Consider the following 14642-nt stretch of genomic DNA (forward strand, 5'->3'; position numbering starts at 1 on the left):
TATATTTTACTATGAGTATCTCCTCTATAACCTTCATCATGTATTTTACTATGTGTATATAGATATATACTCACTAAAACCCGCATTGTGTATTGGACAAAATAAATAAATAAATAAATAAATAAATAAATAAACAAACAAACAAACTAACTCTGTGGGACCTAACCAGTTGCTGGGATTCGTGCGGCAGAAGGGGGTCCCGGAGATATTCTGGTCCAATGCCATGAAGGGCAAACGCCCCCCTTGCCACAGCCGAAAGATGGTTCTCTAATGTGAGCTGTGGGTTGAGGAGGACGCCCAAGTTGTGGACTGTGTGCATTGCACACAAGGGCCACTGAAGTGAATACGACTGAATTGAACTGATCTGTAAACCAGCTGGGCATAAAGATACTACTAGTAGTAAGTGGGCGTCTCTAAGGTTCAGGCTTCAGGCCTTTGAGCTAGTCTGGACTCTCGGCAGCTGCCCGGACAGGTTCCTGGAGTTTCCTTGGCTGCAGGTTTTTCCACAAGTGGTTGACCCTGGCCCGCTTTCTAGGGCTGGGAGAGACTGACTGGCCCAAGGTCAACCGGCTAGTTTGGCGCCTAAGGTGGGACTGGAACTCAGAGTCTTGGTGGAGGGATTGTGGGCTGATTTCTCTTTGATGAACAAGACAGGAAACAGTATTTTAAGGCAGGCCACCCTACGCCCTGAAGGGGTCGGTCATCCTTTGGGACACCCTCCCCTGAGAACCTGCGCCTGGGGAGAAGCCCTGCCTCTCTCCTCTGCTCAAGCCAGGCTGGGCCGGCCTGAGAAAAGCCAACGCCCCGTCACGGGAGCCCCTGGACTGGCAGGGCTCTCTCTGCGGAGGAGGAGGAGGTCGCGGGACTCAGAATGGCCGCCTTGGGCTCCTCTCCCTTGGGCCGGGGGTCCCGATCAGCCCAGGACAAGCGTTTCATTACCTGTGAAGGTCCACCTGAGAGGACTGAGGGACACTTACTCTTTTGGAAGAAATTTCCATGAAAACAATGGGGGCTGGCACCTGAAGGGGAAGAGAGGGGTCTTCATTAGAAAAGGGGGCCACGCCTGCACTTAAGAGAGCCACTACCTGCCGCCCGGGAACGGCACATTCTGTGCTTAGGAATCTTCCGGCCCTCCGGCCATTCTCCTGCAGCCCACCCAAAGCCCCCTCCACCCAGAGCCAACGCGTGGCCCCTGGCACCGTCCCTGCCAGCTTCCTTCGAGTGACACCAGAACGAATGGGCAAAGCAGGGACGGGAGGGGTCACCCAAAGAGCTCCGAGAGTGCTGGGAGTGGCTCCGGCTGCCCATCCCGGCTGCCCGTCCCGGCTGGGAGGAAGGGGGCCCGTTTCCCCATGGAATCCAGACAGGCTGAGCACCGTTGGCCCTGAAAGTAGGATTCCCACAAGCACCGTGGCAGGAAGCAAAATCTAACACACACACACGCACAGAGCCTGTATAATCTCCAAGGGGAGCCCCACGTGGGGTTCATTACAGTGGTCTAAAGGAGTCGTGGACAAGCAGCCTAAAGAAGTGGCCCGTGGGCGAGCGAGTGAGTGTAGCAGGCCGCCCCGTGCCAGGAGGAGTGTGTGTGTGTGTGACAGGCGTGTCCCCCGTGTGTGGAAGTGCCGGTGGGGGGGTGGGGGGTCCCCTTACTTTGAACACCTGCAGCTCCTCCAGCACCACCTCCTCCATGGACTCCGCCCTGTCCTGGTTGTAGATGGTGATCACTTTCAGGACGATGCCCGTATCTGGAGCGGGAGAGACGCCCGTCACTCGAGATGAAGACGTCCCAACCTGACAGGCCAGCCCTTAAGTCTGCAAGTCACTCAAAGATCAGGGAGCCTAAACCCAAGGGATCAGAAACAGGAACCCCATCGAGGGGCCTTCACAAGTTCCAAGGTGAACAGAGTGGGACGGAAGGGGGGGGGTCCCATTCAGTGGCCATTTACTCACACGGTCTCCCATTGTTTTGTTGTGGTTGTTGCAGAAAGCTCAATTTCCCACACACACAGCTGGCTTTGGAGGGGGGGCAATGGGGAGGGGGAAGGAGCCGGAAGAAGGGTGTGTGTGTGTGTTGCAGGGCAGGGGGGGGGGTGCCTGGAGGAAGGGCCGCTCCTTCCCCGGAGCCTCTCTTTGACCCGGAACAGGGGCTGGGCCCACCTGACCCTTAAATACGCCTTCCTATATATATATGTATATATTTATAGAGAGAGTTGACAGTCTAAACAGGTCCAACTGCCACGGACCCTCCCAGACTCTCCCTTGAGTGGGCCCCGTGGAACTTCTGGCAGGGGGGACCTTCAAGTGGAATAATATTCGTGTGATGAGAGTTTTTAAAAAAAACTGAGGCCAAACTGGCAATCTGGACCTGACCACCTTTCTAAGGTGGGCAGTGTTCGCAGCCTGTGGCAGACACACACTCGCCACGGAGGGAAAAGCGGAGGAGCTGCCGACCACCGCAGACCCACCGGGATGGAGGATAGGGGCCCTGCTGGCCAGGGAAGGTCCAGGGGAGGCTCCGGTGGGGAAGGGGGCAGGGGAGGATCTCTGGTGGGAAAGGGCGCCATCACGCAATTCTCCAAAGGCTGAACGGACATCGTCGTCCCTGCTGACCAGGCACCAAGTCAGGACTCGCTCCTCTTGCGAGGTGGGGCAGTTGGGAAGGAGGAGGAACCATCCCTGGCGGGGGATCTAAGCAACCAGGAGCCTTTGGCCTCAGGCACCAAGCGGCATGGGTGGCGGCAGGGCAGGAGCCCGGAGTCCACCACACCCTGGCCGGGAGTGTAAAGTTTGAACCCCCCCATTTCCTCTTACCTGTCCCGATAAACAAGACATCGTACTGGCCGTCTTCCGCTTCCACTCGGTCGACGGCTATTTGCTTCAGCCCGTACCTGCCGTCCGTCTTCACCAGGACCGGCCTCTTGTGCACCGGCCGGACCGTCTGGTACATCAGCGGGTGGCTTCGAGCGAAGCGGATGGCCTCGTCCGGGTAGTCCTTGGTGCTCCCGTGCAGGCCCCCGTTCACCTTGCTGGCACACTGCCAAACCAAGAGGGGATGTGAGAAGGTTCCCCCCATTAAGGGGAAGGTCCCCCTGCGCAGGCGTGGGAGTCATCCCAGACTCTAGGGGGCGCTGCTGGTCTCCCTTTCTAAGTAGGAAAAACAGTGGCCCTGAATCGAAACAAAGAAGGGGAGAGAGCCTCCCTCGGCTTTCCTGGGGGTCAACTGGGAGAACGATCAATAAAGGAGACAAATCAATCTCCAGGTCTCGTGAAGAATGGGGGCTGGTTGAATAAAGGGTCAATGGCGTTTCACACTTTTCCTCTGAAAGAGAACACGAACCAAACGTCAGACTACGCCGCTGCCCAGTGGGGCTTCTCCCTGCGGCCACAAGGCCCGGCTTGCAAGGCCAGTGGAGGCTCCGTGGATGAGGGCCGAGGGGCTCAAACGTGCCCCCCTCGCAAGGCCCAGCAGCCTCCACTGGGGTGTGTGTGTGTCAGGGGGGGCGTAAGACTCACCGATCCGGGCCTCGGGTAGGGCACCTTGCCCTCGTAGGCAGACCAGTGGTACTCGGGCCCTTCCTTGTGTGCATAGGGCCCATTGAAGGCCGCCCGGATGCTGGCCATGTGGTAGACGCAGACCGCGTAACCCTGGAAGATGTTGCTGCAAGGCAGGAAGGGCGGAAGGTCACGATTCCCCAAAAAGGTTCTTCTTCACGGGAAGCCTGCGGTTGCCACTTTGTGGGGAGGGGGATTCATTCCCCCCCTGCACATCTCTCTCCCTTTCTCCGTGTCCCTCCCCCCTCGATCGAGTCTCCTTGTGCCCCTCATGGAAGGGCCGGTCCTTGCACCATGGCCTTCTCCCCTGTCTTCACCCCCCCCCCAACCCCAGGGTGGTGGTGTTTGCTCTTGCCCAGGCCTCCTGGGAAGGGAGAGAGCGGGAGCCCCCTCCCGTGGTGTCCAGGGGGCCTCCATGGTGGGAACGGAGGGGGGCCAGGAGCCGTGAGCAAGCACAACGGGGGTGTGGGGGGTGTTTCCCAGTCCCGGATGGCTTCTTCAGGCAGCCGCCATCCAATCCTCCGGCCACAGTGTTGGGCTCCCACGCAAACAGTTCCAGAGAGTTTCGAAGGAAGAGTCCATCATGGCCTGGGGGCTTTCCTCTGGGGAGGAGAGAGGCGGGGGCCAACAGGGGCATCCCGCCCCACGCCTGCGCCTACATCCACCCCTTCCTCTTCTTCTGACACGAAAGGCCTGGCTGGGATCTCGGATCCCCTGCAGAGAAAGTCCCGCCTGGACCCTCCGGGGCCCCACCTCCAGGGGACGAGACGCTGCCCACAGACTGGGAGCTATTTCGCCCAACGTCCACCCTTCCGTGGCTCATTCTTCCTGCTATCACCTCCCTGCCCCCTTGGTGTCTCTAACAGGGCATAGAGGGGGGGGGGAAAGGGGGGGGACTCGTGGCCTGAACACCAGGGTCTCCGTGACACACCCACACCCGACACCCCCCCCCACATCACACCTGCCTACCTGGTAGTGTTAAAGAGCCCAAATATCACCGGGTTTTTGTTGTCCCGAGTCTGGAGCAGAAACACGTCCTCTGCACGAGGGGAAACACGGGGGGGGGGGCAGTTTTACTCCCACCAGAATTAAGGTGTTTTTAAAAACAAATGACACAGACGGTTCCTTTATACAAGGGAGATGATTTGGGCCTGGTGCCGTGTCAGCCCCCGGTTCTGTTGGAGCTGCAAGGAGATTTATGACGGCTGTGAGTAGTTAATGAACCCAGCCCCCCCCCCCTGCAACCCCCCCCCCCCTGTGATGCTGAACTGGAAGAAAAAGTTCAGAGCTCTAAACTGGGGTTTAGTTCCACCGGACGTTTGTGGGAACAGCCCCACTGGCCCCCTCCCCACACAACGCTCGGCCAAAACCAAGGGGGGGGGGGGCGACAGGGACGGGGACATTATTATCCAACGTGTGAAACTTGCCCCCCCCCCATGCTGCAGGTGAAATTGTGTTGCCTATTTACAGGACATTAAAGGGCCGGGGGGGGGGGATTATTTCAATCCCAAGCACCCACCCTCCATCTTCGGGGGGGGGGAGCCCTTCAAGGTTGGGCGGCACAGAAGTCAAATAAAACAAACGAATTGATCTGCAGCCCCTGCGGGGGGGGGGCTTCCCCTCTGCCCTTCCCACTCTGAGCCCCCACGTCACTCACCCAACCCGTCAAAATGCGTCTCGATGCCATTCAGCCCTGGGACCGAGCAGGCCAGCCTGGCCTTCAGGAGCGTGGTCCACTTGTTGACCAGCATCCTCTGCCCTCCCATGTCGTTCTGAGGAGGAAGAGGAAGAGGAGGAGGGTCTTGGTTGGGGCTCTCCCACCGCCCGGCCAGGCTGCCTTTGCACAACACGGCTTCCACAACACAACACCTCCCTCCTCAGCGCACAGCACGGAGAGACCACAACCCATAACCCAGAGCCTTCTCTGTGGGGGCCCCGGCCCTCTGGAATCCGCTCCCCCAGAGATCCCCACTGGCCCCACCCTCCTCACCTTCCGTAAGAACCGGAAAACGCACTTATGCTGTCAGACCCCAGGCTCTGCCCAGGGAGTGGGCGTGATGGGACCGCTTGGCTTTATATGTTTAGTTTTTAAGATGGTTTTTAAATTAACTATTCTATGAATTGGCTTAGAAGTGGTTTATATATTATATCTTTTTATCAAAATGTTATAAGCCGCCCCGAGTCCACGGAAAGGGGGGCATATAAGTCTAATCAATCAAGCTGCATTCTGTTTTTCCTTTTTTGCACCCGAAAGGAGCGCTTGGCCTTACTGCACCCCAAAGCCCAACTGGCCTTATTATTGGGAGGGGGGTGTCTTATTTGGGGGGGGGGGTGGAGAAGCAGGATGCATGTACAGAGGTTGCGCACCAGTTGTACATAAGTCTAAGGGGCCACGGCTCTTTTCTTCCCATTCACTTTATGCCTGGGCCCCCTTTTGGGCTCCCCCCCCATGCCTCCCCGGATGCCCCCCCTCTCTCTGAGCCTGAGTGGGGCAGAGCCACTTGGAGCTGGGCCCACAATTCAAGCGTGGCTCGTGTGTGTGTGTTCCTGCCTCTCAGGGCTCTCAGCATCAAACCTTCTGGGACGGACACTCGCCGGTTCTAGGACTAAGAGGCCCAACATAGTGGAGGGGAGACCATTTCGGAAAAGGGGGACGGAATGCACCGAAGGAAAAGGAAGGAAGGGAGGGAGGGAGGGAGGGAAAGGAAGGTGCCCCTCACCGCACAGACCCGGCCCACTCTGGCGTAGAGCGCGTGGGCCCCGGCTTCTGCCTCCAGCGCTTTCTCGGTGAAGAAGAAGTAAACCTTGTTGTCTTCCTGGTCTTCATTGTCAGGAATCACGTGGGAACTAACAAACCTGGGTTCTTAAAGAGACAGGGAGACACGGGAAGGTCAGCAGAACTGCACGCAACAAGATTGGAAGAACGTCAGAGTGGCTCATTTTGGGCAGGAAACCACCATTGTCATTACTCCGGGCTCCAGGGACACAAGCGCTTCTGACGCTTCTGGCTGGCAGAATCGCCCTGGTTCTCCCGGCTCGGGGCCCCTCGTACCTTTCAGCAGCCGCTCGTCATCGGGCTCGGTCCGGAGGTGAGGCAGGCGGCCCATCAGGCGGAAGAGGGCTGCGTCTCTGCCCCAGTAGTCACTGTACAGCCCCGTGAAGAGCTCCCCTCCTGAAGGCCAAAGAAGGACAAAGGCGGGGGAGAGTTAGGCAAAGCCTCCGTCCGAGTGACCGCAGGAGCCCAGCAGATCCCCCCTCCCCCCCACCGAGGGTGCATGGGTGTTTGTGGCTTGCAGGGAAGAGTTGAAAGTCCCCCGGGTGCCAGGCTGTGATTGTGAGGTCCTTTGTGTCATGCTGGCCAAAATGTGTGACCAACGAGCCCCCCCCTTTCTCCCATCCCCGGTCTGGGCAACAAGCGGAGAGTCCAGGCCAGGCAGGGTGGGAAGAGGGCTGGGGAGCCCACAGGGGCCTGATCAGGTGCAGACCCACACCTCCGCAACACAAACGACAGCGAGACCACAAACGACCTCTGGGCTTCTAGCACTTCAGTTGTGCACCCGAACGGCCCAACCTCTCCGGACAACAACGACTGTTGCTACCAGAAAGGGGTCCGTCTCTCTTTCCAGGTTCCCTTAACGCAGGACACAGAGGTCAATCCTGTAATTCTACAGGTGTAGAGAAGGCTGTTTAGTCTTGATATAAACACTGCATAGCAACTATGTCACAGTGGGATATTATACAATAAGGCACAGATTCAGTAACCTAATATTTAGGCTCTGTATTTTCCTCATGCAAATTAAGGGCAATTAGGAGGATTATACATCACTGATATGTTTCTTGAAATATAGACATCAGTGGAGTCAAAACATCTTGCATCTATTTACCACCAGGTGGCAGCCAAGGCACAAAATCGTGGACAGAAGGAAGAACAGTCCCCTCCGGGCAATAGGTTTATTTTCTTCTCGTTTATATCCCACCATTAACCCGAGTAATACTATTATCTTGATTATTAGTGTATTTTCTCAAGGATTTACATTTTTTACTTGCCAAGAAGGATGGGTTTAATTTTGGTTTACATCAATTTGAAAACAATTCTATGCTATGATTTTAAATAACGACTTGACTAATGTAACTTTCTACTAAGTGGATTCTGAAATTTATTTCCAGCAAGAGAAGTGTTATGATTCCTTAGGTTTTGCTTAAGACTGAATAAATATTGATTTCAAACTCATGGGGTCCTGAAGCTAAGGAAAATATTAGCATACAAAATAAAATTTTGGCAGAGTCCGTCAGGACTTGGGAGGCGGCTTATAAATCCAATAAAATAAATAGATCTACAGAAACCCTGTCTCTCTCTGTGTGTGTGTGATTGTGTGTGTTTAGCCTTAGGACCCAGACTTTTTAGCCAGCAGTCGCAGCTCTTTGTGGTATTTGGGAACAGCCCCACGCGAGAGGAGGAGGGGGAGGAGCAGCGTTGAGGTTCCCACAGGAGGCTGGGGCTTCTCTCTCTCTGGGACTCAGGGAAGCATTTGGCAGGTCTTTCCGGGGCTTCTGCAGCAGAGCCAGAAAGGGCTTGACGTGACCTCAGCCTCCGGTGGGAGCGTTTCGTCTCCTTTCTACCTTCTCCACAGTGGGGGGCTGCCCAGACTTGCCTTTGCGTGGGTGGGGCGGGTGTGTTTGTCAAATAAAAAATGTCTCCACAGCTAATGTTATCTGCACACTAGGGCCCAGCTCTGATCTCCCCCCCGCCCACGGTTCTATCGTTCGGGGCTCCTTCCGTCTGAGCGGGCGTTCCTGCCCTTCCTCCCTGGTGGTGCCACCTCTTCCCTGTGGGCCCTGCTGGGACCCCCTCCAAGGCCCCCCTGCAACCGCGTCTTCAAAGCCCCCCCTCCCCGATCGGCTTCCCTTGGGCTTCTCTGGTGCAGGAGGAGGAGGAGGAGGCTGCGTTCCGTTTTCCGGGCGGGGGGGGGGAACCCAAGGATAACAAACGAAACCCCTCTTGAAAGTGTTCAGTAACTGCAGCCGTTTCCACAAACAGCTCCCTAATCAAAGTGTAACCCAGAGCCCATTTCAAGCATGGAATTAACTTGGCAAATGTGGTGGAGAATTTGCATGGTTCTTCACCTGGGGTGTTAAAATGATGGACTGAGAAATCAGCCCTTTGGAAGAGATGCAACTCTGTTCCAAACCCGTTTTTACTGGCAATCATCTTCTCCTTGCAAGCCAGGCTCAGCATTTATCCAGCGGCAGCAGTTTCAGAGGACCAGGATTAACAGTGTTGGGTTGACGTGGCTGTAAATCTGCTTTCACAGAGAAACGTTTGGGCTCAGCCAGAATCGCCCGACGGAGCGATTCCTAGAATACTGAAATATCAGCCCACGTACAGGACCGGACCTTCCTTCAACGCAGCGGTAACAGCCTCCGATTAATTCAGCAACCTTTGAAAAAGGGAAACCTCTCTTCCCAACCTCTGTGGGTCTTTGCTACCGGCTTCCAGCCTTTCAATTGGGGGTGGGGGTGAGGGGGTGGGGGGACGGGGACTGGCTGACTCGAAGGCTTGGAGGCCCCCGGTTCTTTATCAGTCGCTGATTGAATGACATCCGAGTGATGGGCCACACTGCCTGGCACTAGACGGACTATCAATCCATACAGCCCCTCCCTGGGAAAAGACAGAAGGGCCTTCTCTCCCCCCTTGGTGTGGCCCCTTGGCCCTCGTGGCTAGAACTGCAGAAAAAACAACGGCTGCCAACCTGCTTTCCACTTGAGGGCCTCCACACAGCAGGAGTCAAAAAGAGGGCCGTGAAAATATTGACTGACCTCCCCACCCCCCCTCGCATCCTGGACACAAAGTGTTTCAACTCCCACCCTCAAAACGTCACTACAGAGCCCTGCACACCAAGACAACGAGACACAAGGACAGTTTCCCCCCGAACGCCCTCACTCTGCTAAACAAATAATTCCCTCATCACCCTCAGACTCTTCACTCTGTCTGCACTACTATCAATCTCCTCATCCTTCCCATCCCCCACCCCCTCCCACTTGTGACTGTACACCTGTGTGGCTTGCATCCTTACCATTTATTCTGACTGGTTCCTAATTATGATTGGACTGCTTAGTTGACCCCTATGACAACCGTTAAGTGTTTGTCCCTCATGATTCTTGACCAATGTCTCTTTTTCTTTTATGTCCACTGAGAGCATCTGCACCAAAGACAAATCCCTTGCGTGTCCCATCACACTCGGCCAATAAATAGAGTTCCATGATGTTCTGTTCTAAATTCTGGAGTGGGCCTTCTGCCCCCAGCCCCTCCCTGCACGGGGGCTGCTTCCCCTGGCTCAGCTGGGCATCGGGGTTCAAGTCTTTGGCGACCTGCTCGGACCGTCTGCTCCTGCCATTCTCTGCTCCTCCCTCCCCAGAACACGCACTTGCCCCCTCCCCACACATCCACACCTGCCGTGGGAGCTCCCCCCCCCCCCGAGAGGAGGAACAGGTGCAGGGGGTCCATCTCAGCAGCTGGAACCTCCTGGGCTCGGCACCGTCCGTCAAAAGCCCCAGGCCCAAAGGAAAACAGCCTTCCTTCCTTCCACCATTCCTTCCTTCCTTCCACCATTCCTTCCTTCCTTCCTCTCTCCCTCCCTCCCTTCCAAGAGTCCGTGTGGCCTTTGTTAACTGGCCACTCAGCTCCACTGCAAAGCGGGAAGCGGTTTTATTGAAAGCAGACTGGAGAATTCATTTGTTTTAGGCTCTGAGTCCTCAAATTCTCTATGGAATATGCCCAATCATTTAACATTTTCATTGTAGCATTAGCCATGGTTGGAAGCTTATTCCGTTTTCTGACTGTCATTCAGAATTTATTCATTCAAAAGTAGAATTGTCCCTTACTGTTTTTCCTTAGTATCAAATAATCTCTGCGCAAACTGAAGCTAATTCACCAGAAAATGTTAAATGAGCAACCAAACCAAGTAAAAGTTGTAGGGAGGGAACTCGGTTGAAGTCTCCTCTGCCACTGAGGAAAAGTTTTGCTTTAACTTCATCCAATAAGATAATTTCATTTTAGAAAAGCTTAAGTTTGATTGGAGTTTGCCCAATATTTTAATTTAATGCACACAAACCCACAAAAGACTACACTACGGCATTTTTTCCTGCTGTAACGCAGACATTTCAGTGAAAGTTACTCTGAAACACGGGGGTTCTTAGAAAAAGGTTAAATACACGTCGCGTACTTTGAATTGCCAAAGTGAGGCACGGGGCTTTTGAGTACTTTGAACTCAATTCCAAACCCTGTCTGGAGCTCTTTCCAACGGCCACGGTTTGGAAGAGGTTGTGAAGCCCCAGGAGAAGCTGGGAGGAGCTCCAGGGGGGCTGTGAGGGCCACAGGGGTCTCCGAATGGGTCCAGGGCTCTGCACGGACGGACGGACGGAGGGGGGACATTAGACAGAAGCGCCCCCCTTTTCTCCTTCTTTCGGTTGACCTCCTGGGCTCACTTTCCCCAGCACTCAGCTAGGAGGGAAGAAGGGAAGCCACTCGTAGGGACCTCTGCCAGGAGACGTTTCCCCTCCCCTCTTTCTTCTCTGGGTCAGAAAACAAAATCCATCGGCTCCAAATTGTTGGCACTGGAATCAGGTGAGCAGCCTAAGAGAGCGGCCCTCTTGAGCTTCGTATCAGAAAGCACATGCAGGGCCTTTAGCTGAAGGCCCCCCTCCCATCTTCTGCAGACAAGGGGCCACCGGGCCCCAGCCGTGGCCCCTCCCACACGGCGCCATGTTTCTTCTTCCCGAGCTGGCCTTAGATTCAGGTGCCTGGGCCAGCCACGGAGGGCCGATGGCTGCCCTGCCTGCCCTGATAGTCCTGGCCTGACTCACGTGGCTCCAAAGGCGCCTTTGCGCCAAACAACGTTAATAAAGACCGGATACCACGTCAGCATTTCCACACTACGGTGCGAGTCTGCTAAATGGATCGGTGGATGAGTTCTGCGCGAGTTCCCATAAAAGGGAGAAACATGTTTCGATCTGCGGCCTCCACTTCTGAAGGCTCCGGGCAGCAGGAGAGGGCACACCGGGGATTCCTCCTGCGCGGAGGACAGACTACGTGACAGGTAACAACGGTGGATCACAATGACACGGTCAGTCAGGGCAGCCAAAAGCCCGGAGAACCCCTGACACTTCCCCAGTGACGCCGCTGGCAAGACAGACGTCCGAGCCGCCCCGAGACTCCCAGGGGTCAATGCAGCAGAGCCCGACCTCCGTGAAGGAGAGGAGAACCGATGCGCTGCGGATGGAACGGGGAGTTGGCGCGGAGAGGGAAAGGAGTGCTTACGTCATTACCATATAAAGTGGACATGAAGGAAGAAGTTGGTGCGTATGGACATCTCCCCCTTCCTTTCTCTAAGCGGTGGCCTTCCAGGTGGAAGAGGTGACCCTTTAAAAAAAGTACAGAGAGTGTTAGGAGAGACACTTGCAGATGAAAAAGGACAAAGGCCACAATAGTTGTGTCTATTCAGCACAATACAACCAGGCTCTCTGGTGTCCAGGGCCCCACCCTCCACTGCGCATGTTCCGAAATGCGTCACCCAGATATTTTAAGCAAGAGATTTAAATCATTTCCACCCATGCAGAAAAAGAAAATCAGAAAGACCAGTTTATTAAGTAATAATTCTATAAAAATTAAAAAAAACATTTCGTAGTTAAAGCACATAATGTTGTCTCCTTTGCTCACTTTCTAGATAAGGGGGAGAAATCAGAGAAAGGGAGAAAGAAAAAAAAGGGAAAGAAAGAAAGAAATGTGAAAGGTATCAACCTTTAAATACGGTATCAACCGTGGACTGAATAAGATCGCTCGCGCTTTTCTGCCCCAAAGGAGGAAGTGAAGACACACCATTAGTCCAGGATTGTAAATCCGGGGTGGAGGGACGGGAGGACTCTCTCTTGCAAGCCATGATTTATTGCAAACGACAGATTTAGTGACTGAGAGACAAAGACATTCCTTTGCAAACGATCGATAAATCCACAGGGCTTCACCTCATGGTAATTTCCAAAGTTTGAGTATATAATTGAAATGTCATATAATATTTATATTACGTTCGTGTAAATATTAAACTGAACTATCTGCAAACTGCACAGGCTACGACCAAGGATCGATTATTTACTTTATTTTATGTTGTGTTATTTGTCAAGCACTTAACAAGATGGTGCGTCTCCAAGAAACCCCCAAACGATCCAAACCGCGTCCTTGAATCAGCAAAAGTCAACCAGGGACGTCCCCTCCGGTCGGCAACTGCAAGTGCAGCCCAGCTCGGCTAAGAGAAGCCGCCCGTTGGCCCCCCGTGCGGAGTCCGTCTCTTCCCACTGGAAAGGGAGCCACGCGACCGCCGGAGCCTCCTCCGCTCCCCTCACAAACGGGGCGGCCTCCTGGACTGCGAACCCCCCACCCGCCAGGCTGAAGTTCTCATCATTGCCCCCCACAAGAGACCCAAAAGACGGGACTCTCTCTGAAGCGGGTTTGGTCTCTTGAGAATGAAGGGGCCCTTTCGAGCAAAGAAGCGAAACATGCCGCCAGGGTCAGCCGGATGTATCATCAGGAGGGGGGCTTCAGGGGGTGGGCATGACCATAACCAGCATCCCAGGATTTGAAGGGCTGCCACGGAGAGGAGGAGGGGCAACGCATTCTCCAGAGCGCCAGAAGAGACGAGAAGCAATGGGTGGAAACTAACCAAGGAGAGGAGGAGGCTAAGTCCGGGTTTAGCACGGCTGCCTTAACTTAATACTCAACAGGACACTGTTGCATTTCATGTACTTTCTGGAAGTAAACATCATCTGCTGCTACTTAAAAGAAGATGCAATAGCCCTGGGCCTTTTCAAACCAAGCATTTATTCTAAAAAGCTTCCTCATCTTGTTAGAACAATAAGTCTAATCATTTGAACATTCTATTGATACATTGATTTAATACATTTAATGTTTACCTTGCGTCCAGAGCCAGCAACTGATTAGTACAAGAAGATAAAATTCTGCCTCTGCATCTCTCTCCCAATTTGCCTCCCTGCAGCTAAAACTGCACTTTAGTTTCACTTTCATTTTGGCACAGGGCTCGCCTGCCGCCTCGGTCAGCTGAGGGTCAGGAAGCTGCTAATCGGTTGCTTGCCCTAACAGACTCTGTCCCCTTGGCTGCAGGGAGGGAAGTTGCTGGGAGGCAGAGGCCAAAGGGTGGGGGCGGCTGGGGCTACATTTGGTGTTTAAGACACACCCAAGTTCTCACCCTCTTTTTGGGGGGTGGGTGGGTGTAAAAATGTGCATCTTATACTCTTAAAAAACACGGTGCTCTGGAGCAGAGATTATTTTCCCCCTAATATAGTGGTAGTTTCACTTAACAAAGCCCAAAGCCTGTGTTGATTCAGTGGTTTTCCTAGAGAGAAGAGTTTGCTCTGCCTTCACGTTTCGTTCCTATTCAATGACACTCTCACCCGTTGTACAATTTAAGCCGCCTGCTGTGTGTGGAATACTTGTTGCGTTGGTTTAGGCCTGAGAGACAAACCACCAGCGGTTTTGCCATCTTTTGTTATCTACAGTGTGTTTGCACAGCTGCAACTGCTAATTGAATCACAGGGCTTTCGTTTTCAAGGAACCCTTCGAAGTTAAGGTGGGCCACAAATTTACATTTCTCTAAAACTGTGAGATGTTTCTTGGGAAGACCCCCCCCCCAAATTCAACAAGAGAGCGTCTACTTCATAACTCTTTGCAGATGTACATCAGGGAAGCCTTCTGCAAAACGTCAAGAGTTTTTCTCTTTCTGGAGAGTTTCCACACGGGCCTTCCAGGAGAGGGTGAGGGTGGCTTTGATACAATCCACCCTGGGCTGGCTTCCCCCTCCCTCCCCCCTGCCAACACTAAGCGGGTGATTTATGTGTGTTGATGTCCATACAGTAGAGTCCTCTCAATGTCAGGGATCCCAGATCTGAACTGCAAAATGCCACGTGGCTGCAAGGGGGCAGCAAAAGGGCGAGAGTTTGCTGAGTTTCTTTGCCACCTGCTGACCAGCTGGATTTTTGCAGTCCAGATCTGTTGCATGCTGTGATTTAGCCATTCTTGACCA

The 14642-nt window shown here is 54.0% G+C and overlaps 1 protein-coding gene across 1 annotated transcript in view; it reads right to left on the reverse strand.

Moving 5' to 3' along the window:
- SEMA3E (semaphorin 3E) overlaps positions 1-14642 on the reverse strand; it is a 32142-nt gene that overhangs the window by 5959 nt on the left and 11541 nt on the right. Inside the window, exons 4-12 of the mRNA XM_070754931.1 lie at positions 11881-11974; positions 6608-6727; positions 6276-6418; positions 5213-5327; positions 4525-4594; positions 3517-3661; positions 2815-3037; positions 1654-1748; positions 978-1019 (exon numbers count right to left, since the gene is read on the reverse strand). Of these exons, the coding sequence (XP_070611032.1) occupies positions 978-1019; positions 1654-1748; positions 2815-3037; positions 3517-3661; positions 4525-4594; positions 5213-5327; positions 6276-6418; positions 6608-6727; positions 11881-11974 (1047 nt within the window). The remainder of the gene's footprint in view (positions 1-977; positions 1020-1653; positions 1749-2814; positions 3038-3516; positions 3662-4524; positions 4595-5212; positions 5328-6275; positions 6419-6607; positions 6728-11880; positions 11975-14642) is intronic.

Source organism: Erythrolamprus reginae, chromosome 6 (assembly GCF_031021105.1).
Source record: "Erythrolamprus reginae isolate rEryReg1 chromosome 6, rEryReg1.hap1, whole genome shotgun sequence".
Lineage (NCBI taxonomy): Eukaryota > Metazoa > Chordata > Lepidosauria > Squamata > Dipsadidae > Erythrolamprus > Erythrolamprus reginae.